General features: G+C 32.8%; 1 protein-coding gene across 1 annotated transcript in view; it reads right to left on the reverse strand.

Annotated features, from left to right (window-relative positions):
* Positions 1 to 26,317, reverse strand: part of LOC148950246 (uncharacterized) — a 251,772-nt gene that overhangs the window by 157,903 nt on the left and 67,552 nt on the right. Inside the window, exons 6-8 of the mRNA XM_089091811.1 lie at positions 23,973 to 24,077; positions 8,743 to 9,004; positions 5,352 to 5,449 (exon numbers count right to left, since the gene is read on the reverse strand). Coding sequence (XP_088947937.1) covers positions 5,352 to 5,449; positions 8,743 to 9,004; positions 23,973 to 24,077 — 465 coding nt within the window. The remainder of the gene's footprint in view (positions 1 to 5,351; positions 5,450 to 8,742; positions 9,005 to 23,972; positions 24,078 to 26,317) is intronic.

Below are 26,317 nucleotides of genomic sequence, written 5' to 3' on the forward strand. Positions count from 1 at the left end.
CTAAACATTAAAAAACAAGCACAGCATACAAACATACAACAGGTACTAATATAAATAAATAAATAAATCTTAAGAAAAATGAAAATTAAACTGAGTATGCAAATCAAGCTTAAAACAAACAAAAATGTTTTGCTATTGATAGTATAAATAAAACCCAAGATGACCATAAACAATAACAGTAAACAAACTGCAACAGGTACTAATACAAAATAAATAAATCTTAGAACAAATCAGAATTAAATTGAATATGAAGATGAAAATTAAAAAGTACAAATATGTTTTGCTATTGACGTATAAATAAAGCCCAAGCTAACTAGACATTAAAAGAAAAATAACATCAAACAAACATACAACAGGTAATAACATAAATAAATAAATAAATCTTAGAACAAATGAGAATTACATTGAATATGCAGATCAATCTTAAAACAATCAAAAATACTTTGTTATTAAAGTATAAATAAAACCCAAGATGGACAAAAATTAAATAAACAAAAAAAGCAAACAAACATGCAACAGGTTCTAATATAAATAAATAAATAAATCTTAAAACAAATGAGAGTTACATTGAATATGCATATCAAGCTTAAAACGAACAAAAATATTTTGCTATTGAAGTATAAAAGAAGCTCAAGATAACCAGAAATTAAAAAAAAAACCATCAGATCAAACAAACATGAAACAGGTACTAATATAAATAAATAAATAAATCTTAAAAAAAAGAGAGATTAAACTGAGTGTGCGAATCAATCTTAAAACTATCACAAATTCTTTGCTATTGAAGTATAAATAAAACTCAAGATGGCCATAAATTAATAAAACAAACAAATTAAACAAACATTCAACATGTACTAATATAAATAAATAAATAAATCTTAGAACAAATGAGAGTTACATTGAATATGAAAATCAATCTTAAAAAGTACAAAATTGCTTTGTTATTGACGGATAATAGAAACTCAAGCTAAATAAAAATTAAATGATCAGTTAGAGCAAACAAACATACAACAGGTACTAATATAAATAAATCTTAAGAAAAAGGAGAATTAAATTGAATATGCAGATCAAGCTTAAAACGAACAAAAATGCTTTGCTATTGAAGTATAAATAAAACCCAAGATGACCAGAAATTAAAAAAAAAACAATCACAGCAAACAAACATGCAACATGTAATAATATAAATAAATAAATGATTCTTAAGAAAAATGAGAGATTAAATTGAGTATGCAAATAAAGCTTAAAACGAACAAAAATTTTTTGCTATTAAAGTATAAATAAAACACAAGATGAAAATAAAATAAATAAACAATCACAGCAAACAAACATGTAATAGGTAATAATAAAAATAAATAAATAAATCTTAAAACAAGTGAGAATCAAACTGAATATGCAAATAAAGCTTGAAATAAACAAAAATCACGACAAACAAGACTCTGGGTACTACCTTTTTCTCTCACTATAAAAGTTTAAAGACTAATGGGTCATCGGAGATTTACTGAAAACTATATGTGTATTGAACAGTCTTGAAAAGTGGAAATAAAATCAAACTGAATATTTGATATATAATGATATTAATTTTTGAAAAACCATCAGTTCAAGATTTTATTTCACAGTAATTTTATTTTCATTTTCAATGCTGTAATAACTGGAAAATAAATTATTTGTAATATAATTTCCACCGTTAAGCACCATTCACGCAGTAGGCTATACTTTTACAGTTAGAGAAAGGGCAGTATTCAAACTCTTGTTTATAGTGAAACTATAATTGTCTTGAACAGTCTTGGAAAGAACTAATAAAATGAATCTGAATATTTGATACATAATTATATTAATTGCTGAAAGCTCATCGGTTCAAAATTTAATTTTATTGTAATTTTTATATGGAGAGTTGACTGAGGAAACAAAATTGCATATTTTACCATCTGGTTGGTAAATTAGGAGTTTTTTTCATCTTTAACATGGCTAGGTAGAATATAAGCACAATTAATCAGGGTAAATTGTTTGTTCTTTCAAAACATATCAATTCGTTTCTTTGCACTTTTTATGTATTTTTCAATATCTAGGGAGAAACGCAAATTTGTCATACTTTTCAATTATTTCAAAGAAATACAAAAAAAAAACAGTTTTCAATGGATATATAAAAAAACAGTATCTTCAAAATCTAGGGGGGGGGGGGCAGGGGGCCCAAAACCCCCCTTCCCAAATTAACACCATGGAATCTCAAGACAAATATTTTGATTAATATGCATCTTCTATAAATACAAATTGTAGGTTCCTAATGTTGGATATAACATAGTTGGGACTATCTATGGAGATAGTAGGGATATTTAAGTTTGGCTGACTACAACCTAGAAGCTTTTTTACATTTAGATTTTAAAAAAAAGTTACCTTCACAACCCAGCCTATCATTCTTCTTCGCAAAAGTTTCCTAATACTGATTGTATCCATGTCAATTGATTCATGATTTAGATACCTTGTTTTAACTTCAACATCCCGTTTACCAGCTTTTTTAAGTTTAGGCTTAAATTAGATATCCATGAATATACTCCACTGTTAATTTTCACTGCATTTGCAACTATTAGTGTTGTATACGATCAAAAAATGTAAATTAATCCCATGCTTATTAAGAAAATTATGAGAGAAGCAATGGCAAAACAATCTACTTTCTTGGTGATAGCATTCAGATTTTATATGGTCAGTTTAGTTTTCAACTGTGTTAAGTGAAGAGTGACTCAAAAATGAAAGGGAAATGTGATATGACATCATTTTTCGCACCCAAGCGAACAAGGTTAGTTATTTCTAATAGTGACATTGGCGGGTCGTCTCCGAATTGCTCATCTGCCCCTGTGGGCTTAAATAACACAGAAGCGGTTGCTGATGCTCAGGTTCACATTCCAGTCCATTCGATAGAGTCATTTCGCAAAACGCTATTACCCAATCTTATTTGGTTCCAAACGACATCGGACGGTTTGTCCACAAATCGTCGTCACTCGACACAGCGTCCAAAATTCGTCAGCTAGAGTCCATGAAATCTAGATATTGCATATACCTTTCCAGTATCTGGAAAAAGAAAGTTGAAGTTTCAGTTGGGTTGGCTGATTCGTTTCAGCTGGTTTTCCTATTCGCCATCTGAGGACGGTGCCTTTTGTCGATTCTGTCTTCTTCGGTGGTTTGTCAATTCTGAAAGTGCTTTTGTCGATGCTGTCTGTCGATTCTTGAATTTTTCCACACCGCGCTTGACTCTGGTTTGATTCCAGTTGCTATTTTTCTGGATGTCCAAAAGGCTTTTAATTCTTTAATCCATAGAATTTTGCTTTTAAGTTACCACATAATGGTGTAGGTCTAGCAGGGGGGGGGGGTCATGCTTGATTTGGTTCTTACTTGCCAGGTAGAACTATCTCTGTAGATTTCCTTTTCCACTTTTCGCCTGAAGTTGAATTTTGTGTTGAAGGTTCTGCTTTTGGGCCAGTTCCATTTTTGATTTATGTTAATGACCTTATAGTGACAGTAAAGATACAGAAACCTAATGTTTGTTGTCACCTATGTGATCTTGAATTTTACAATGCTCCAAAACGACAATCACCATCACTGGATGAGGATACTCTCGTCACTTTCGCTGTTAACCGTACTCTTGGTATCGCTGAAAGAACGGTCTGAGATGCATCCCAAACTAGGCAACCTTTTTGAAAGAGTCATTCTTTGGTTCGATGCTATTTGCCTTGCCCTAAATGTTGCTAATTCAAGTTTTTTAATTTTCTCCTGTATTTTTCAGGTTTGCCTTCAGTTATCTGACATTCATCTCTCAAGGGGTTCTCTGAGTAGATCCAAGGATTGGCATATCCAATTTATTGGTATTCTTATTGATGAAAATCTTTTTTTCAAGCATCATATTGGATTAATCAAAATTAAGATTTCAAGGAGTCCTGGAATTTTGACAAAGCTGAAACATATTTTTCGTGAATCAATTTTTTAAATTTTGATTCATTGCTTGGTCCGGTCTTACTTCTCTTACGGCCCTACTAAATGGATGTCAACTTCTTCTTCTTTATGAAACCACAGTCGAAGTTATATGATAAAGCAAGGACTCTTATACGGAAAACAAATAGTTCTACAACTAACCCACTACTTGATTTAAAGACACTTAACATTCTTTCATGTATGTCTTTCCCTTTTCTTAAGCTCCTTGGGAATGTTCCCGAGGCCCTAAACGCTATTTCTTCTTTCGTTACTGATCGGTCAGCGTGTCATCTTCGCAATTCAAAGAATATTAATGTTCCATTTACTCAACGGTGAGGTCTGATCTCAATGTATTAACTGCTTTCCACTTTGTGTGGAATACCGTACCAGAGTCAGCTCGAGAATGTCACTCGATTGGTACCTTCAAAAGTATCTTAAAATATTTTCTAATGTCTAGATGAATTGTTTTTATTATTACATTAGGATGGATGTAATGTCTCTGGGCCGGGAAAGATTTCCTTTTGTTGGGTTTCCCTTATGCGCCACCTCTCTTGCAGCTTGGTTTTGAATGATTGGCAACAGTTTGTATTTTTTTTTTTTCTGTAAAATCTGATTCTTGATCTGTGGATTTTATAAGTGTATGAAGATCACCTTTTTGATTTGGCAATTTTATTTAGAGAGAAGAGTTACGTTATAATTTGTTGCTGTTCGATATTTTTTTCAAATAAATATTATCAATCTACTCTATACATGTGCTATTTTTTTTCTTTTCTTTTATATTCTCTCAGTAGGTAATTGGTTATTGTTTTCTGAGCCTGTGATCCATATATGTCCCCCCTAATTTAAAGGTCTAGGAGCCTTTGGAGTATTAGCACAGTGTATTATTGTATGTTTATAGATTATGAATAGATCTTATCATATCTTAAAATATATTGAAAACAAGTTTCCTGGCCAGAGTAGGAAAAGTTTGCGGTCTTATCGTCGTCGAAAAAGTATGGTTGGTCGACAAGGACGCTCTTTAGCAATATGTCATCCTTCATTAGCTGCTCACACTAAATACATGTGCTATTTTTTTTCTTTTCTTTTATATTCTCTCAGTAGGTAATTGGCTATTGTTTTCTGAGCCTGTGATCCATATATGCACCCCCTAATTTAAAGGTCTAGGAGTCTTTGGAGTATTAGCACAGTGTATTATTGTATGTTTATAGATTATGAATAGATCTTATCATATCTTAAAATATATTGAAAACAAGTTTCCTGGCCAGAGTAGGAAAAGTTTGCGGTCTTATCGTCGTCGAAAAAGTATGGTTGGTCGACAAGGACGCTCTTTGGCAATATGTCATCCGTCATTAGCTGCTCACACTAAAGCTAATATGCAACAAATGAATAATTACCTCATCATCGCCAGAGAAATAATGTTTGACAATTTTAGACGCCAATTTATGGGTATCAATGTTTTCATTGTTCCGCAGGCTCTTAATCATGTCTAATCCTAAAAACAAAAAATAATTTTCAGAAAAATATTCAAAAGAACTACTTTATTTCTATAAAGCAGGTTAGTTCATTGTTTAATAAATATACAGAAGTCCTTGTGTTTTTTCTTTTAGATGTGTATATCTCATCAAAAGTTGGTCGTAATAATACACTATGGTCTGACTGACATGAAGATAATTATCCAGTCGTCTCATTTACTACCAGAACGGACAATCCATCGGCTATTGATCCTAAAACTCTTACTTTTTGCGGTCAAATTGTTCAATAGGACTATGGCTCAGCTTGGAACTGAATTCAAGTAAAAAAGATAATAATTGTACAATTAATTATCAATTGTGTTTTATAATTGTATATTTAATACATAAGCTATTGTGAAACCATGCTCTTAAGTTAGGCGTAATAGCAATACTTTCAGGTTTGATTAAGTTTATAATTAATCGCAAGAACAATCAATTAATTAATTAATATTCATTAATGATTAATATTCATAATCGTTAATAATTTTATTTGATTTTTTTATAAATAAAAAGTACTTAATCTTATCTATCGATCTTTCTATATATGTATTGTTTTTCTTTTCTTTTCTATTCTCTCAAAGTAATTGGTTACATAAATTTTAATATAAATGTTTAATAATTTTGTGAGGCCAACAATTGTTTGACCACATTGTTATGATAAGTGCATAACGTTGTAGCAAAGCTGAGAATTTTAAAAAGAATATACTCAATCGACCAATTTAAAAAAGAAAAAAAAACGGGAAAATTATAGGGGAAATGCTGGAATTAATGGGATAAGTCCTAAAAATCCTGACGGCTCAGGGACCCTAGCCAGAGCCTTCTCCTCCCTGCTTGCGTACCTAAAGAATTAATTTTTCAGTCTTAAGTGGATGGAGCTGAACCAAAGTCCATCACTATCCTTATGATAGCGTACGGACTCCCTTAGCTCACAGTCGCTGTTTATGGATATTGAATATTTTTAGAATTTTTCAGCAACTAAAAAATTTAATAGCCAAAGTACAGATGTGGATTTAGTTTATAAATGACAAAAAATGGGCTGTCTTATATTTAGAAAGGCCCCATGGACTCCGTCTACCCCTTTGTCTTGGAAGCTAACAACGACCGTGTACTCGTTAATGCCAAGGGGCGCTAATCCATGAGAATCTAGGAGGGGCAAGTATTTTTAACTTTAAAAAATTAAGAAGCCAAAAAAGGTATTTTCCAAACCCCGGGGAGACATTTTTCTTCAGTAATTTCTCTCTCCCACCCCTTCCAAAATCAAATCTAGGAAGCCTATTACACAATTCATCGTAATTTACAGAAATTTCAGCGTTTCGTAAAACTTGTCTTTTTATCTAAGTTATCATTACATTAGTTGTGTCTATTTTTTTCTTTCCATTTTTCTTTATTTCATTCTTTACCTTCTTTGTACTGTTAAAGATGGAGGATAAAATTTCATTTATTCATTCATGACCGAATATATAATATAGACTATGATTTAAAAGTTTCTTGTCTTCTTCTGTCCTAACTGGGAACTTAAAGTAAAAGTAGAAATAGAAAGAACGTAAAATTTCTACTTAACTTGAAGCAAAAGAAGAAATAAAACATCTATAACAATCTAAGGCCGTATTAGAGTAAGGGTTAGGGGGTTTGATCCCCCCCCTAAAATTTTTTTTTTATCCAGCTCCAAATGTTCGCAAAACAACTGTTTGTAAAACATAATAAAAAAGCATAAAAACACATTTTGATGTGTTTTTAATGTTTTTTTGTAACCCCCCCCCCCCCCCAACCCCAACCCCCAAGAAAATCCTGGATACGGCCCTGTAACAATCTCAATGTAGACTAAGAGACCGTTGCATGTTACCTTTTGACGAATATGGCTCCTATATCTTCAGCTCAGTTGGAAATATACAAATATCAAGAAAACTAGTCACTTACCTTGGCCACACTTATAGTGTAAAGGCCATACACACACAAAGGGTAAAGAAAAATAAATTTGTGCAATTTTCAATTGCGCAGCAAAATGTCTTATCTTGATCGACAAGGGTAAAAATAATTTTCACTTATTTAAGTTAATATATTTTTATATATATGAAAAATATTATTATATATATAATTATTATTATATTATAATATTTTTCCAAAGTTAAAAATAAAATTTTCAAATAATAACTATTTGAAAGAAATCTAATACAACTGTTTTCTTCTTTTTTTTTGAAAAACAAGAGATTAGGTCTGTGACCTTCGTAATAGCAATAGAAGTTTACTGCATTTTTTCCTTTTTTTTTTGCAAAAGCTATTGCTGATAATATTTTGATTCTAAGGCAAAATTATTGAATAGAATCATTGATAAAATTACTTAAAATTTTGGAAATCATAAAAATTATTGATTTTTAAGATAAGAAAAAATTACAAAACAGACGGCTGGGACCAAAGCTCACTAGTAGCAGGCCCTAGGCTCATCGATTATAAGTAAAATAAGTAACTAACGAAAATCTCAAAACATCAAACAAAACGGATTGTGATCTTTTGGTAAAGGTGGGTTTGCTAAAAGTATATATTACATCTACTTCTTACGCTCAACAATCGCAACACCAATCCATCTGATGCCAAGACACCACCTTTATCCAAATCTCTCCAGAATTTTACTCTTTATTCCCTCCCAAACAGTTACTATTTCCTTTTAATTCTGTCTTATGAGCGGCGGCACCAATTCATGAAAATGAAGGGAAGATCGCTATGTGTGTTTTTCACAGTTGAAAAAGTATTGAACAATAGGAAGTTAAGTCTGAGATTTAAAACTAGAATATTGGGCTAAAGTGATGACAGTGGTCAAATATGAATCTAAAAAATGGGTGTTCCGCAATACGGAATGGCAAGGGCATGTTCTGTGGATGAAGGATGACAGATTTTCAAAGATTGTCCTTTTCTGCCAACCGTTTAGGGCTAAACGGAAAGCAGGTCGTCCGCAGTTAGGGTTGGGAGGATTTCGCAAAGAAAGATATAATGAAAGTAAAAACTTTATGGGAGGCTGTAAAGAGAGAGGCTTTGAGTAGATCGAGAAGAAGAAGATGCATGCGTAGCTGTGTCGGCCTCAGGCAGCTTGGCACTTCGGTGAGTAGTTAGTAATAGAAGAAGTAGGTGTAGGGGCAAGAAGTTTTCTTCAATGAACATAAAAAATATATTTTTCAAAGTTTTAAAGGGAGGGGTAAAAACAAGTCATGCATTTTTGACCCAATGTGACGTTAACAATGTGGAGTTTTCCTGGGGGTTTGAAACTACAAACATTAGTTACCTCCACATCTGTCAATTTGTATACAAACGGAATTTCTTTCATGTCTGAGAGGAAGAAATTCTAAGAGGAAGATGTCTGACTTCAATAGGTTATAAACACCATCAAGGACAATCTGAACAACTTCACTATTCTTCACATTTAATAATCGACAGAAAGGCATAAGTACACCTGTGTCTATTAAAGCAGCTATTTGTTCTTCGTCGTTGTTTTCAATCAAAGCAGTTACAGCCAATGCCGCCTTTTTTTGAATTTGAATTGAACCCTAAAAGAATATAAAATTAATAAACAATTTTTAAAACACTAATTTCCACATTTACAGAATTTTAAGTTACGTCCATTCGGTACTGGTCTGGGACAATAAGTTTACAAGTAACTATAAAAGGATTCAGACAGTGCAAAACAAAGTAGTGAGAGTACTCACTGGGTTGTATCGATGTGCAGATACTGTTCCATGTTACAAAAGCTTGGTGCTCTAAATGTTGAACAACAACGTGACTATCAGCTATCGGTGTTTAAATATGTTGTCTCCTGAGAACTTCTGGAATATATCTTCTCATAATTCTCCCTATCCGATCAGGGTAAATTTGATTACAATTATATAATTAATAATTAAATTTGGTAACAATTAATAATTTTATGTATTATTAAGGTTTCAGTCATCAAGGGAGAAATGTCGTATATCCGTCATTCTACTTTTAAATTCAGAAGCTAAAATGTGTTTCTTTAATCAATTATAAATGTCGTAAAACTGGAAGAAAACTTCTACGGAACGCGTTCAAAACGGTTGCTACAGAACGCAGAGACGCAGTTCTGTTGAGTGTAATTCACATGCATGCTTCGGTAGGCGTTATCATCTGGGACCAATTATTATCTACCAATCATAATTCATTTCTGTTTATTGCTTGATTAGTTGAAAGTAATGATGGCTAAAAATTAATATCTAGTGAAGCAACGGTGTGAATGGGGCTTAAAGCATCAGCTTAAAATTGACAAAAATCAGAAAGAAACTGAACTTTAGGTGCAGCATAAAAACAATGTGTTTTCAGTCCTTTTTTCGCACTGTCTTCGCTAAATTTGAAGTCTTTTTTTAGCGAAAAACTAAAATATACGATCATTGAATAACTTAGTTATTCAGAGTACAATCAGAATTTTTTCATGACGCGCGGCTTTGGCATTCAAAATTTTAGTCTTTGGTTTTTCTTTTCAAGAAATTTATTAGGTTGAGGGAGTTGACTGCATTTTTTAACTGCATCCATTCGAAAGGAAACCGTTTATCCAGAATTTTAGTGGCATTCATGTATGTCAATTTAAGACTGGATTAACTTTGTAGATGTTTACTTTTTTCTTTACATCGTTGCTTTGTTCATTGTATACTTTAGAACGAAACGAGTAATAAAGTTTTGGCCGTCTTTTTTTTTTTTTTTTTTTTTTTTTTTTTTTTTTTTTTTTTTTAAGGATGTGATGTCTTTTGCACGATGATGTTTCATTTTATTTGTGGCTTATTTAAATTAATTACTGAAAAATCACCATGAAGAAACTAGATCTAGTTGTATTTTTAAATCTATCCAACAAACATCCTGAAAAGAAACATTTATAGTTAAACCCAAATAACAGTAAATTAGATGAAATTAAAAGAACGAATAACATAATTATATACTTTTTCTGTTGAAACGGCTATACGTGATTACAACACAACTGCTGGACTATGCTACTAAGTTGATATGTACAAGTTGTACTGTGTTGACTAATCAGAGGCAACGCTGTAGCGTTGCTTATAGTAAAGGTCATACGGGTCCAATGTTTTATTATTTATTATTATTATTATTTTTTTCCAGAGGCACTTCATATGGAAGGGGTCGTCGTAAAAACTTCAAAGGGGGCTCATTCGATTGGAAATCGAGAGTTCTAGTGCCTTTTTTAATAATCGAAAGTGATTGCAGGGCAACTAGCCCCCCCCCCCCACGCCTATCATTCCCCCAAACACATCCAATCCAAATTTTGAGATAGCCATTTTGTTCAGCGTAGTTGATATCCAGAGAGAAAATACATTTTTGAGGAGGACACTCCCCCAAAACCCTCAGGGCAAGAGTTTTAAGTAATGCCCTGGGGTCATATAAGGTTTTTTAAAGAGCGTTTTCGTAAAAACTTCAAAACAGGCTCATTCGATTGGAATTTCAAAGGTCTAGTGTTCTTTTTAATAGTCGAAAGTGATTGGAGGGCAACAAGCCCCCCCCACACCCATCATCCTTCCCCCAAACACATCCAATCAAAATTTTGAGATTGCCATTTTGTTCAACCTATTTGATTTCCTGATAGAAATTATGTTTTTGAGGTGACCACTCTCCCAAAACCCTCATGACAAGGTTTTTAAATTATGCCCTGGGGGTATATAAGATTTTTATAGAAATCGATGTCGTAAAACTTCAAAAAAAGGCTTATTCGATTTGAAATGCAAAGGGCTAGTGCCCTTTTTAATAGTCAAAAGTGATTGGAGGGCAACTAGCTCCCCCCCCCCCCAACGCCCATCATTCCCCCAAACACATCCAATCAAAATTTTGAGATAGCCATTTTGTTCAGAGTAGTTGATTTCCAAATAGAGAATATCTTTTTTAGGATGACACTCCCCCAAAGCCCTAAAGGCAAGGGTTGCAATTTATGCCCTGGGGCGTATAAGGTTTTAATAGAAGGCGTTGTCGCAAAAATTGCAAGAAAGTGTCTAACGATTGGAAATTCAAAGGGCTAGTGCCCTTTTTAATAGTTGAATGTGATTGGAGGGCAACTAACCCCCTCTCACGCCCACCTTTTCGCCAAACACATCCAATCAAAATTTTGAGACAGTAATTTTATTAAACACAGTTTTAAGTTCTGGAAATTAGGTCTTTGAGGATGACAACTCCCCCACAGCCCTCAGGGCGAGGGTTGCAAGTTATGCTCTTGGGGCATACAAGGTTGTGTATAGACAACGTTGTCGTAGAAACTTCAGAAAGGGCTCATTCGATTAGAAATTTAAATGACTAGTTCCTTTTTAATAGTCGAAAGTGATTCTATGGCAACTGACACCCCTTCCACGCCCACCATTTCCCAGAACACATCCAATCAAAATTTTGATATAGCCATTTTGTTCAATGTAGTTGAAAATTCCGGAAATTATATGTTTGACCTAGACACTCCCCCCACTGTCTTCAGGGGCAAGGGTTACAACCTATGCTTTGGGGGCTTGCATGGTCCTTATGGCGGGACTGATCGTATAATCTAGAGACAGGACTCATTTGGTTGGACATTAAAATTACTTGTTCACTTCTTAAGTGTCAAAAGATATCGTAGGGCAACCAGCTTCCCCCGTCCCCCACCCAAACCGTTTTTTCCCAAATGCATCCAATAAACATTTTAAGATAACTTTTTTGTTAAAAATAGTTCAGAGATCATATAACAAAAATTCCGGTGTTGACGCAACCCACCAGGGCCGGGGGCAGGCGTTGTAAGTTTTGCCCTGGGGGCGTATATGGGTCTTATGGAAGGGATGCTCGTATTAACTTCAAAGAGGGGATCATTTGATAGGAAATTAAAAGTTTTAGTTCACTTTTTAAGAGTCAAAAGAGATTGGAGGGCACCTAGCCCCCCCCCTCCACGCCCTTTTTCCTCAAACCAATCCGATAAGAAATTTGAGGTAGATTGTTTTTTAAATAGTTCAAAGACCTCACCCTCCCCCCTCTCCTACTGTCTACGCTAAAGTTTTCTTCTTTATGCCAACTAGGCTGCCCCACCCCAAAGACTTTAATGAGGTAAAGTTGTGTATGAGAAGAATGTTAAAAGTTTCAAGAAATTTCGAAGGGACGTTAAGACACATCAAAATACACTAATAAGAACTAGATAAAGAATTTTCTATCCAATTACTCCCAGAAATTCTCTCAAACTGAAAATGCTAAAATACTTAAAATTACAGCCATACTTAATATAAGGTTAAAGTACATAGCTAAATTATTGTGGCACAAAAAAATCCGACCAATAGTTTAATCTAAATGATCATGCTCCTTCTGAAATAATAGACGAAACGGCAGAGCTGCAGTAGTCGACATTCGATTCTTCAATTACGTTATTGTTGCGTGAAAAAACCTCGTTTGATTCATCAGGGTCATATAATTAATTTTTCTCTTGCTAAACCTATTTAGTGTCAATGTTTTATCATTATTAATTAAAAAAAAACCTTGCATAGAAATTAGTTTTCTAAGAAAAGTAAAGAGCCATATTGAACTCAGGACCAACAGAAATTAATTTATATTATAGATAAAATTAAAAAATACAAGGAATCAGTACTGAAGTATAAAAGAAACCCCGAACGAACAGAAATCAAATCTAAATTTCCAGCAAACAAAGAGATAATCTGTGCAAATATTTATGAAAAAAGAGATCTTATAAACTTCAATATTTTTTTATTATTTTCCCCCCAGAGATGCTTTATATGCAAGGGTTAAAAATACCATTTTGTTAAAAATAGTTGAAAGGTTAAATAACAAAACTCTAGTGTCGACAAAACCCCCCAGGGCCCGGGGGCAGGAAGGGATTCTCGTAAAAACTTCAGAGAAGGCTCATTTGATTGGAAATCGGAAGTTCTAGTCCAGCTTCTAAGATTCAAAAACGATCAAAGGGTAACTAACCCTCCCCAACCCTTTCTCACAAAATAGATCAGATAAAATTTTTTAGGGAGCTATTTTGTTAAAAAAAAAGTTAAAAGGTCAGATAAAGAAAAATACGGAGTCGACACATATTGTAAAAACATTACATTTGTAATTTAATTCGTTTTATAACTAATTAATCATTAGTTATAATAATTATATATACTAATTAATCGTAAGTTATACCCATGGGGCATATATAGCTGTTTTGGAAGGAATTCTCGTATAAACTTCAGAGAGGGCTCATTTGATTGAAAATTCAAAGTACTAGTTCAGTTTTTAAGAGTCAAAAGTGATCGAAGGGCAACTAGCCCTTCCCTCACGCCCTTTCCCCCCCAAATATATCAGATAAAACTTTTGAGGTAGCCATTTTGTTAAAAAAAAAATCAAGAGTCAGATAACAGAAACTCCGGGGTCGACACATGTTGTACAAACACAATATGTGTAACATAGTTTGTTTTATAGTTAATTAACATTTTGAAAAAAATAAGTTGTTTCAAATAAGTAAGTAAACTCAAATGTAAATCATTGACACACGACGATTTGTACAGATAATATTAATAATGTAATCAATGAAAAAAATTCCCACCATACCTTATATCAGTTTCAGACGGATTAATAAACCCATCCGATAAAAATTTGAGGTGACCTTTTTGTTAAAAATAGTTCAACCATCAGATGTTAAAACTCCAGGGTCAACACAACCCCCCAGGGTCAACACAACCCCCCAGGGCCCCGAGACAGGCGCTGTAAGTTATACTCAGGGGATATATATATGGTTCTTATAGAAGGGATACTCGTATAAACCTCAGAGAGGGCTCATTTGATTGAAAATAGAAAGTTCTAGTTCACTTTTAAAGAGTCAAAAGAGACCGAAGCTTAATCTAGTCCCCCCAAACCCTTATTCCCCAAACCAATCCCATACAAATTTTGATACAGTAATTTTGTTACAAATAATTTGAACATAGATAATAAAAAGTTCGAGGTTGACACAAACTCATTTTTTCACTTTGATTTTGATCACTTGTTACTTTGATGCCAGTTTTGATACTTTGATGAATATTTGATTTATTTATTTTTTAAGTTTGATTTTGAAATAAACAATTTTTAAAAACTTTTATTTTTTAGAATCAAAAGCGAAAAAAAATTAATTAAAAAAAACTTTCCGAAAAACAAGTTTTTCAAATAAGATTAAAGTCTATTTTAAAATTAAGCTCAATAGATACAAATACATTTTAAAATTCAAACTCAAAACGACCAGAAATTACTATTAAAGAATAAATGAAACCCAAAACGAACAGAAATTAAATAAGCAATAATAGCAAAAAAATACAACAAGTAATACATAAATGGGTAAATAGACCTTAAAGCGAGTATTGCTTGAATTGAATATAGATATCAAGCTTAAAACGAAAAAAAATATTTTCCTATTGAGGCATAACTGAAAGTTAAAACGAGCAGTAATTAAAACAACAGTTAATGCAAACAAACATAATATAGATATTAATGTAAATTAATAAATAAATCTTAAAACGAGTGAAACTTAAATTGAATATGAAAATCAAGCTTGAAACGAACAAAAATCACTACAAACAAGAGTTTGGGTATGACCTCCTTCTCTCACTGTAAAAGTCCTACGGCGTCATTGGCGCTTTACTGAAAACTATATGGGTCTTTAACAGTCTTGGAAAGTATAAACAACATCAAACTGAATATTTGATGTATATCATATTAATTGTTGAAAGATCCATCAGTTCAAGAATCTATCTCACTGTAATTGTGTTTTTATTTTCAATGCTGTAAGAACTGGAAAAGAAAATATTTGTAATATAATTTCTTTTCAGTTAAGCGCCAATAACACAGTAGGCTTGTGGTTTATATTTACAGTTAAGAAAGGAGGCAGTACTAAAATACTTGTTTGTAGTGAAACAATATTCGTCTTTAACAACTTTAAAAAGAGCTAATAAATTAAAATGAATTTTTGATGTATAATGATATTAATTGCTGAAAGCTCGTCAGTTCAAAATGTTACTATAATTTTAAATTTTGTTTTCAATTTGAAGTACAAAAGAAAATACTTGTCATAAAATTGGTTTTCAGTCAAGCGCCAATGACGAAGTAGGTTTTAGACTTTTACAGTGAGAGAAGGAGGTCATACCCAAACTCTTGTTTGTGGTGATTTTTGTTAGTTTCAAGCTTGATTTGCATATTCAATTTAAGTTTCACTCGTACTAAGATTTATTTATTAATTTACATTAATATCTATTGTATGTTTGTTTGCATTGATTGTTTATTTAATTTCTGTAAGTTTTAAGTTTCATTTATACTTCAATAGGAAAATATATTTTTTCGTTTTAAGCTTGATTTTCATATTCAATCTAAGCATTATTCGCTTTAAGGTCTATTTATTCATTCATATCATTATTTGTTGTATGTCTTTTCTATGAGTATTTTCTTAATTTCTGTTCGTTTTGGGTTTCATTTATTCTTTAATAGTAATTTCTGGTCGTTTTGAGTTTGAATTTTAAAAGGTATTTGTATCTGTTTAGCTTAAGTTTAAAATGGCCTTTACTTTTCTTTGAAAAACTTATTTTTCGGAAAGTTTTTTCTAATTAATAAAAAAAAAATAAACATCGTGTTTGAGCCAGTGTTGACCTGTTAGGAGTTGGATCGTTTAGTTGAAAACGCGCATCTATTTCTTCCACGTCTCTTAAGACTTAAGCTCAGACTGTTTTCTCAGTTTGAAATTTGGTAAAATTTTTACTTCTACTCCTCCTCCATCCTAATCTATTCAAAGCCTCCCTTGGCAACTCCTCTCTTTACACCCTCCCTGAAAGCTCCCATGTCTCTTAATTATTTCTTTACGACATCCTCCCACTGCAACCGCGGACGATTTCCTTTCTGCTTAGCCCTAGATGGTTTGCTGGAAAGGAGAATCTTTCCCAATCTGTCATCCTATATCCGCAGAACGTGCCCTAGCCATCTCAACCTTTCTCTCATTATTGTCCTCGATAGCGAGATTTAACCAAGCTTTTCGAACATCCTACTGTTTGAAATACGGCCAGTCAGCCGGGTACCAAGAACAATCCGTAGGCAATTTGTCTGGAAAATATGAAGCAGATATTCGTCCGTTTTTTGGAGCGCCTATTCTTCGGAACCATATTTGACCACTGTCATCACTGTAGCTTCCAATATTTCAATCTTGGTTTGAAGACTTATCTTCCTATTCTTCCAAACATTTTCAATTGTGAAAAAAACACCCTGAGCCTTGACTATTCTACTTTTAACATCTTCACTGCTACACACGTCTTTAAAAATAATACTAACAAGCCGAGTTCACATGATCAATATTTTCTTTACCAAATATCACGTTTTTAGCTTTACTTATTCCTAGCCTTAGTGACTTAGTCTTCTTAACATTAATTTTCAAACATATTCTAGCACCCTTAACTCACAAAACCTCTTAAAAGTTCATTCATTTTGCTCAAACTTTCATCTAGGAATCCATCTCTTGAGTAAACCGTGAGTCATCCAAGGGTTTAAAGGTTTCGATTTTTTTGGCCGACAACGCAAAGATAAGGGGTTGCAGGTTTGAAATATTGCAGACTTCATTGAATCATAAAACAAATCGAAGCGCATACCAAAATCTGGTATAGATTAAGACTCATCCCACACTTGTTGAGACAAACGTAATTTTAAAAGTTACAGGTTGTTTTCGAAGAAGTTATAAGTAAAATTTGTTCGTAATACAGATCTACTAGACACGGGCTCAGGAAGGGCTAACTTCAAAGAAATAGGAAAATGGTCTGAAATGCATTTTACCAAGACACAGCTAATTAGAATTGGCAAAGAAGAAAAATATTAACAACTAGAGTGGCTATTGTCTCAGTTACTCTAGTATGTATAAGTGTTGTTGGCAGCATACCATAGGAAAGCATTACAGCGAGAAAGTCAATAGACATAGACGAATCATCCAAAATATTTAAGTTAAAATCAAACATGACAGCCCTATCATATGGCTGATTTTGGACCAATGCCATTGTTTCATTAAGACTGTTTAAGAAATCCGGAATAGAACCACTAGGAGCACGATAAGCCTCACCAATAACTAAATCTTTTGCTCAGACTGAAGTTTAAACAAACAGTGATTCGGAAACTCTTTCAACATTTCGAGAAAGATCTCTACGAATCGAATATGCAAATTTATCAGACACATAAAGAGCAAGACCTCCCTTTTCTATATAAACCCGGTTGATTCGTTCAAAAAAATCACCAGGCAAATCAAAGAGTGAATCATTTGAACTATCAAAAAGTCTCCCACAGACCAACCATATGTGGCTCCAATATATCCATCATAATTTTAAGTTGATCAAAAGAAGAGATTAGCCCTTGAGTATTTATCTGAAGCATCAAGAGCCCCCCACTTCCCTTAGAAGGCCCAAAATCTGTTACATAGCTACTATTTAAATAAGAAAAACAAGTTCATATTAACTGAAAAGAGTTATTATTTTGGATCTTATTTTGTTATTATGATTTTTTATGCGTTTAGAAGGGATTACCCCCGCACAAGCTTGCTTCTGGGGGTATTTTGTTTGTTTGTTTTTATGTATATAGTAAAATAAATCCCAGTTATAAATTGAATTGAAATTGAAGTTAAATCTATCGCATTATCATTACTCCTAATTGTATTATCTAATAAACCTTCAACATCAAGCTGATTTCATTCCAGAGTAGACAATCAGTTTGATGAAACGGTTGAATAGCCTGAACTCTTATAATTAAATATGGACAGCGACTTGACAATCTGAAGAGTAGAAATTAACCATAAAACATACTTCTCCACGCTCAAGAAAGAAAGTTTTTATTAACAGAAAAAAAACAGAAAAAAAAACATTACTTTAAAAAAAACCTTCTGTAACGAAAGTAAACAAGACATAATCACAAATAAGGAGTAGAGATGAAAAAAGATAAACAGGACGAGATTACTCAAAAACAACATTTAAACACAATCTGAAAGGGAGTTAATTGGACATGCAACCCACTCATCTGAAAGCTATGCGAGCATCTGACCATCCATTTTTAACACCGTACTTGTCTCTCACCGCATCCTGAATATCACGACGGCGCTTTGTAACAGATTCAGATATACAAATTTCAGAACCAGCCAAATTTCATTTGCTTGTGAACACTTTACGGGCCATCTCAAAAGTAGAAAATTTTAAAAACTGAGGCAAATTTATCATTTTTCAACCTCGAAATGTTTAATCTAAACCTATAAACTAAGGAAAAATTACGTTTAGAGCAACTTGGAAGTCCCATCTTTTGCGATGCTATATTTAGAATGGTGGACTTCAGATCGGCACCGGGCTGTTGCTTAGCGCGAGCTAAAAACAAGAGTTCCAAGCTGTTTTCTTGTTCATAATCATAAATTTTTACCTCAATAGTTGTTTTTCTTAACGTCGTAACATGCCAAGTTGCAATTTTCATATTCTTTAAATCATTAAAACTATTTTGACCTCGGGAAAAGCGATGGTTCCGGATACTAGTGCAGGACAGGGACCAACAAATCTTCTCAAGTCTACATCGAAGTACTTAATGCGGCTTGGAGCCAGACAGCAAGAAGTTCTGGGCTCATATATGAATGAAGGCTTTGTGCAATCCTGTGACAATCTTGGTCAAAAAATAGTTTTCAACACCTGCCGATCCTTTTCTATCAACAAGAGTTGTCAGCACGGACATTCTCAAGCCTATTACCTCCGAATCATTGTATATTCATGCCTCCTACAAGTATTATGTTAATACGGGGAGGCAACCCATAGTAGATAAATTAGCTACGAAGAGGTTTTTCAACCCCAAAACGCCCATCATAACAGACCAAGCCCAGAAGAATTATCCAATTATCTTGATCCCATAAGAATGCTGTGGCGTTTACTAGGCTATAATTTCCTCGAGGGGCACCACTCCCCAAGTAGGAATAGAGTTGACCCCAAGGTCCCCACTCTTGCAGGTAACCTGACAGGGTTGAGGCAGCCATTTGCAGAAGCCGTTGTCCATACCTCTGGGTCTTGCACCCTGCCGCAGCTGTCCTAATACAGAGGATCCTAGAACGATGGTGTTCTGCGTCATCAAATTTAATCCAATACTGGGAGAAGGTTTGTAACTCACGGGATGTGTGCAAACACCGATGGGCTCTGCAGAGGGTATATTTGAGGAGCCATCTTCCTCCCCACCTTTCTAGGTCTTTTTTTTAAGTCTTTTTAATTTGACACAAATTAAGAAACTTCTTTAGTATAAACAGACAAAAATCAGAATTTTCCAGATTTACAAACAGTCATCTTAAAATAAATCTCACAACTGTTAGTGGATGAAATAGAGGACAGCCGTCTAGGGTGTCCTTAGAGGACACCCTAGATGGTCAATGGTTCTCGAATAGTGTCGTCAGTAGCCGTTACGGGATCATTGATCCAGTAACAAAAATTGGTGTAATTGAAGCAAGAGCTAGCCACCGAAGCGTGCAATTCCTTGCTGATTCGCCGTTAACTCGTCTTGTCATGTAAATAGTTAGTGTATATATTTGTACCTTTAGATGAGTGTCTTTTTCCTTTCTTTACTCCGTTTATTTCTTCTCTTGTTGTAAAGCGATTTATTCTCTTGTTGGCATAAAATAAATTATTATTATTATTATTAGTTTTATTTTTTGTAACTTAAGTTCATAATTGATTTCATTTTTATTAAGTTGTTTCTTTTAACTTTTAGTTGATTATTCATTATAATGTCAATTTATTCTTTTTTACTCTGCTGAAGACATATTTTCGCTCTTTAATTTTGTTAAGAAAAGCTTGTTTTATTTTTATTTCATTTATGTTTGTTTTCTTCAATTTTTTAAAAAAAGGAAAAAATAAAAATAAGAAAACAAAAATTATATGAAATAAATTGAAACTTAATGTACTTCAATTAGAGCTGATATTTAAATTAGCCATGAATTTTTAATTAGTAAAACAAAAGTAGTTTTCACAATCATAATGAACATATTTATTTCTGAATTTTTTCTATACGGCCATATCTAAATTTTTTCGGGAGGGGGGGGGGGGTATTTTCGAGAACGAAAGCTCCCGAAGGCCCTAATTGAATGAGTAATTAATATTGTCCTGTTTGAGACCAAAAAAAACAACTGAATAATAACTTCGCATTGGAATTTCCATTAAGTTGAAATTTCCCTAAGATCCCACAAATTATAAAAACTAGCTGTCAATCAGTTAGACAGTGCCAATTCAATGAACATTTCAAATTGAGTTGTAACTATACAAACAAAACCAAATCAAGTTCTTTCCGTAACCTCGTTTCAAACTAAAGCAGTTTGAATTTCATTTAATATTGTGCTGTCACAAAGAAATCTTTGTCGGATAAATTTCAACTTGGATTTTTTTGGAAAACAGTCGGAATCTCTTTTTTTGTATTGAAAGAGGGTAAGTTTTTTTTAAATTTCAGTTTATGTTTTAAAACTGCGTAAGTATCCTTATAAGAATGAGATCAAAATAACAAAACTAATTATTTGTTTTCATAATTAGTTAGTAAGCTAGTAATTAATTGCATAAATAGTTAGCAATTACTTTTTTTCTTCACAGAACTATCTTAGATTTTATTCATATGTGAAAACATTTTCTAAGTATTTGCAGCAGTTATTTCAAAATTAAATTTTTGGTTTGTAATGCAATATTTTATCAATGTTGCTGATATGTATACCACTCAAGAAATTTTTTGGTGTGTAATGCAATATTTTATAAATGTTCCAAATCGTGAAAATAAATAAGCGTAGCGAAATAATTTAAGCTGATTAAAAATTAGCCTGTGCATTTAAGGTGGCATTGTGCTGCCACCACTGAGCCCTGCCATACAAATTAAATAACCCTTATCAACCCTACCAAACCAGTTTTCAGAAATATCTTTAACTCAAGGATGAAATCAACAAACTGCGTAACAGTCTATAAGTTAATTAATCCAACTCGGAGTAAAATGTTACGCTAAATAGATAAACCAGAGATTCCATCAGGTTGACTTTTTGGAAGTGTTTTACCGTTTTTACAAATAAAAAAAAATTCCTCGCTAGTAACGTTTGATCGATTACGTTAAATTTAAGAATTTGAAATGAGAATAAAAAGTACCTTTTGATGTATAAATGTTATCATATTTCCTTCTTTTTAGAATTTTGGTTACAATCGGACCGAATTGCACATAAAAAATGTAAATTTCTCGATAATTTAAAATTTATTACCGATTGCGGATCATTTAAAATTATTACTCGATTGGCGCGATCGGAGCAATATCCTTCAAAAATCCTAGGCTAACACTTTTTGCTAAACACGACGTGAAACAGGATTTAAACAAAAGGGGCGGGACAATTTAGCAATGTTTTATCATTGACCCATGTTTTGAAGGCTAATATACCCCATTAGAGGGCTTAACGAATACCTCACCTTGAAATGCACAGTTTTTTAAAAAATATCGGAACTTCTAACTTCAACTAGCAATTTTTGTATTGAGCCAAGGAACCAACGGAAAAGGTTAGTCGGACTTGAATGATCCTCTAAAAGGAAAAAAGATTGGCCTAAAATATTTTGTCATTTAAGGGTTAAAACCTAGGGCACCGTTTCAGACGATATATGTAACATTTGAGAAACAAGAAGCGCTGAACCTATAATTTGTGCTTGCTTAAGGCTTGACAAAGGGTCTTTTCACTACAGAAAAAGCCAAAATCCTTCAAGTTCTGCTCTGAATTAAAAGATTTTTTAGATTACTTAGAAATTCAGCAGTGAAATGCGTATCACAGTTCGTGGTAACGAACTGTAAGTAAGGAGCGACCTGGCTCAATTTAACCGAAACTCTAAAAAACAGAACTTCTATACCAATAGATACATCAAAAGAATCGGATTTTCATGCTGAATTCAAATATAAATAATTTTAGTCCTACCAATCAAAAGTTGCACACCTGAGAAAATTTGCCTTATTTTCTGAAAAAAGGGGAGACACCCCCAAAAAGTTATAGATCCTTTAATGAAAATCACACTATCAGATTCAGCATATCAGTGAACCCCACTGTAGAGGTTTTAAGTTCCTATCTGCAAAAATGTGGGATTTTGTATTTTTTGCCAGAAGAAAGATCACGGATGCGTGTTTATTTGTTTTTTTTTGTTGTTTTTTCCCCAGGGATGATCGTATCGACCCAGTGCTCCTAGAATACTGCTGGAGGGCTCATTCGAACAGAAATTAAAAGTTCTAGTGCCCATTTTAAGTGACTAAGAAAATGGAGAGCAATTAGGCCCCCTCTTACGCTCATTTTTTCCCAAAGTCACCCAACCAAAATTTTAAAATCACCATTTTGTTCAACATGGTCTAAAAATCTATTAGCTATGTCTTTAGTAATAACTTCATCCTCGACAGTCCCCGGGGAAAGTCTGCAGGTTGGGAGAATAATCCATCATCTATACATAGCATTGGCTATTGAGAAGTATAAAAACGTTGTCAGGGGGATTTTTGCTGGTAGTAGGGGGGGGGGGTCGGTCAGGGTTACTTGGGAGGATCTTTCCATGAAGGAAGTTTTCATGGGGGAAGGAACTTTTAAATAGTATTGTTCGTGCAATTTATTTTTGTTAATTCTATGATATCTAAATTATTCTATAAACATGTCATTTGTTTTTTAGTACGAAGCCACAAAGAAGAAGCAAAAATCACCGTCAATCAAAAGTAGATGTTGGGCATACCTAAATGTAATATATTTTATGATGAAAAATAATGCCAAAATGTAAATTCGAGGACCCGAACAATTGTACAGGATGGATTCAATGTTTACACAAGAGATACCGCATAACTAAGGTAATTGATATTGTCATACTGATATATTTTATTAAATTAAAAGTAATTGGATCTATTATAAATGACAAATTCAAAGGATAGCTAAAAATACCTCCTCCCCTTTATTTTGACAATGACTTTTTGTTATTATCGTCAAAAACGTTTTTTTGTATTTCAATGGAAGAAAATTGACAAAACCGTCAATAATTGGCTTCAGTATTACTTAAAATATCATTCAACTCAAGCATCATTCCAGAGACTCCAAAAGCATCAACATGTGACATGTACCAGCTTTCATATATAAGGTCTTAGCGTCTTTTAGTGTGATCGAACCTCCAAGATGTTCAGCAACAAAAAAGACCTCCTCCTCCCAAGATATATCCCAAGTTTGAAAATTATTTTTTCGTGCTTTACACTTCCAAGACACTAGCTTAACCAGCCACATTATAGCCTATATTAAGTATAATGGCGTTTCTAGTCATAGTTATTTCAGATGGTACAACGAAGCGCATGTAGAATGACGTCATTTTTGTTATATAACACGTCTGTCCAAGCAAAAGCAGTTAGTATGTTAAAAACTTTCAGAAAAATACTTGCAAAATAAATACTTGGAAAATACTTGGTTTTGTTCAGGTGAAAAAGGTTGAAATAACATAAAACAAATAAAGCGTTGATTACAAGTACTTTTAAATAAAATTGTATGTATACCTTTTCCAAGAGTCGGGGAATAAAGTGTAAGAGCTCCTCATTTATTATAAATTGAACTTGATTCTCAGAACCGGCGATCACATTACTCAAGATCAGTAAGACAATCTATAAAATGTAATGATTAAATTAACTAAATTAGAAAATAGGTCAAAATTTATACAAAGAATTAAAAATAGCTAAATAAAAAACATGGGTCTCCAGTTATAGCTCCAGATTTCTTGCAATTGTACAGTTTTAATCAAAAGATTCATATTTCAAACATATATTAATTCAATATATATATATATATATATATATATATATACATATATATATACACACACACACACACACACACACACACACACACACACACACACACACACACACACACACACACACACACACATATATATATCATATATATATATATATATATATATATATATATATATATATATATATATATATATATATATATATATATATATATATATATATATATATATATATATATATATATATATATATATATATATATATATATATATATATATATATATATATATATATATATATATATATATATATATATATATATATATATATATATATATATATATATATATATATATATATATATATATATATATAGATTTCTTGCAATTGTATAGTTTTAATCAAAAGATTCATATTTCAAAATATATTAATTCAATATATATGTATATATATATATATATATATATATATATATATATATATATATATATATATATATATATATATATATATATATATATATATATATATATATATATATATATATATATATATATATATATATATATATATAATATATATATATACATATATATATATATATCATATATTATCATATATATATATATATATATATATATATATATATATATATATATATATATATATTTCAACATTTTCATTTTAAGACACTATTCAGCATAATGCTTTTATCTCGGACAATAAGATGTTAATGCACAACTGTCTTTTTCACATATTTCTCATAAATCCCTAAAGAAGGCGGCAACATGGGTAGGTTTTATTTTGCCTCTTTTTTAGTTTAACTTGATTTACACGAAACCTTAGCATTTGCATGAATTCAAAATAATCGTGGAAGGGGTCAACTTATTTTCCGAAAAGCCATCTAAAGTGGGGTGAACTAGCAAGGAACCAATACAGGGTAAAACTAAGTAGTAGGCAAATTGTACTGTAAAGGTAATAACGTATATCATAGGCAACGCTGCCTAAGTAAAGAACGATGTTAGCACAATGTGTTATCTATTTTTTGTTTTCTTCTTTTTCCATACCAGAGCGCTTCGTATCGAAGGAGTTGTCGTAGAAACTTGGAAAAGGGCTCATTCAATTGGAAATTGGTACGGCTAGTTCCCTTTTTAGTAGTCAAAAGTGATTGGAAGGCAACTAATACCCCTTCTACGCCCACCATTCCTCCAAAGACATCCAATCAAAATTTGAGATAGCCATTATGTTCAGCGTAGTTGATTTCCAGGTAGAAATTTTGTTTTGAGGACCCTCCTCCACAGCCCTCAGGGAAAGGGTTGTATGTTATGCCCTGGGGGCATATAAGGTTTTCATAGAAAACGTTGTCGTAGAAACTTCAAGAAAGGCTCATTCAATTGGAAATTGAAATGGCTAGTGCCCTTTTTAATAGTCGAAAGTGATTGGAAGGCAACTAACACCCCTTCCACGCCCACCATTTCCCCAAACACATCCAATCAAAATTTTTAGATAGCCATTTTGTTCAAAGCACTTGAACGTTCTAGAAATTATACCTTTGAGAAGGACACTCCCCCACAGTCTTCAGGGCAAGGGTTATAAGTTATGCCCTGGGGGCATATAAGGTTTTTGTTGAAATATTTGTCTTAAAAACTTGAAAAAGGGCTCATTCGAATGGAAATCCAAAGGGCTATTGCCCTTTTTAATAGTCATAAGTGATTTGAGGGATACTAACCCCCTCTCACGCCCACCTTTTTCCCAAACACATCCAATCAAAATTTTTAAATAACCATGTAATTGAACGTGATTGAAAAATTTGGAAATTAGGTCTTCAAGGATGACAGCCCCTCCCCCTCATAGCCCTCAGGGCAAGGGTTGTAAGTTATACCCTGGGGTTAAATAAGGTTTTTATAGAAACTGATGTTGTAGAAACTTCAAAAAGGGCTCATTAGATTGAAAATGGAAAGGGCTAGTGCCCTTTTTAATAGTTGAGTGATTGAAGGGCAGCTAACCCCCTCTGACGCCCACCATTTCCCAAAACACATGCAATCAAAATTTTGAGGTATCCATTTTGTTCAATGCAGTTGAAAATT

The sequence above is a fragment of the Artemia sp. Qi Xiang Cuo genome, chromosome 7 (assembly GCF_049724085.1).
Source record: "Artemia sp. Qi Xiang Cuo chromosome 7, ASM4972408v1, whole genome shotgun sequence".
Taxonomy (NCBI): domain Eukaryota; kingdom Metazoa; phylum Arthropoda; class Branchiopoda; order Anostraca; family Artemiidae; genus Artemia; species Artemia sp. Qi Xiang Cuo.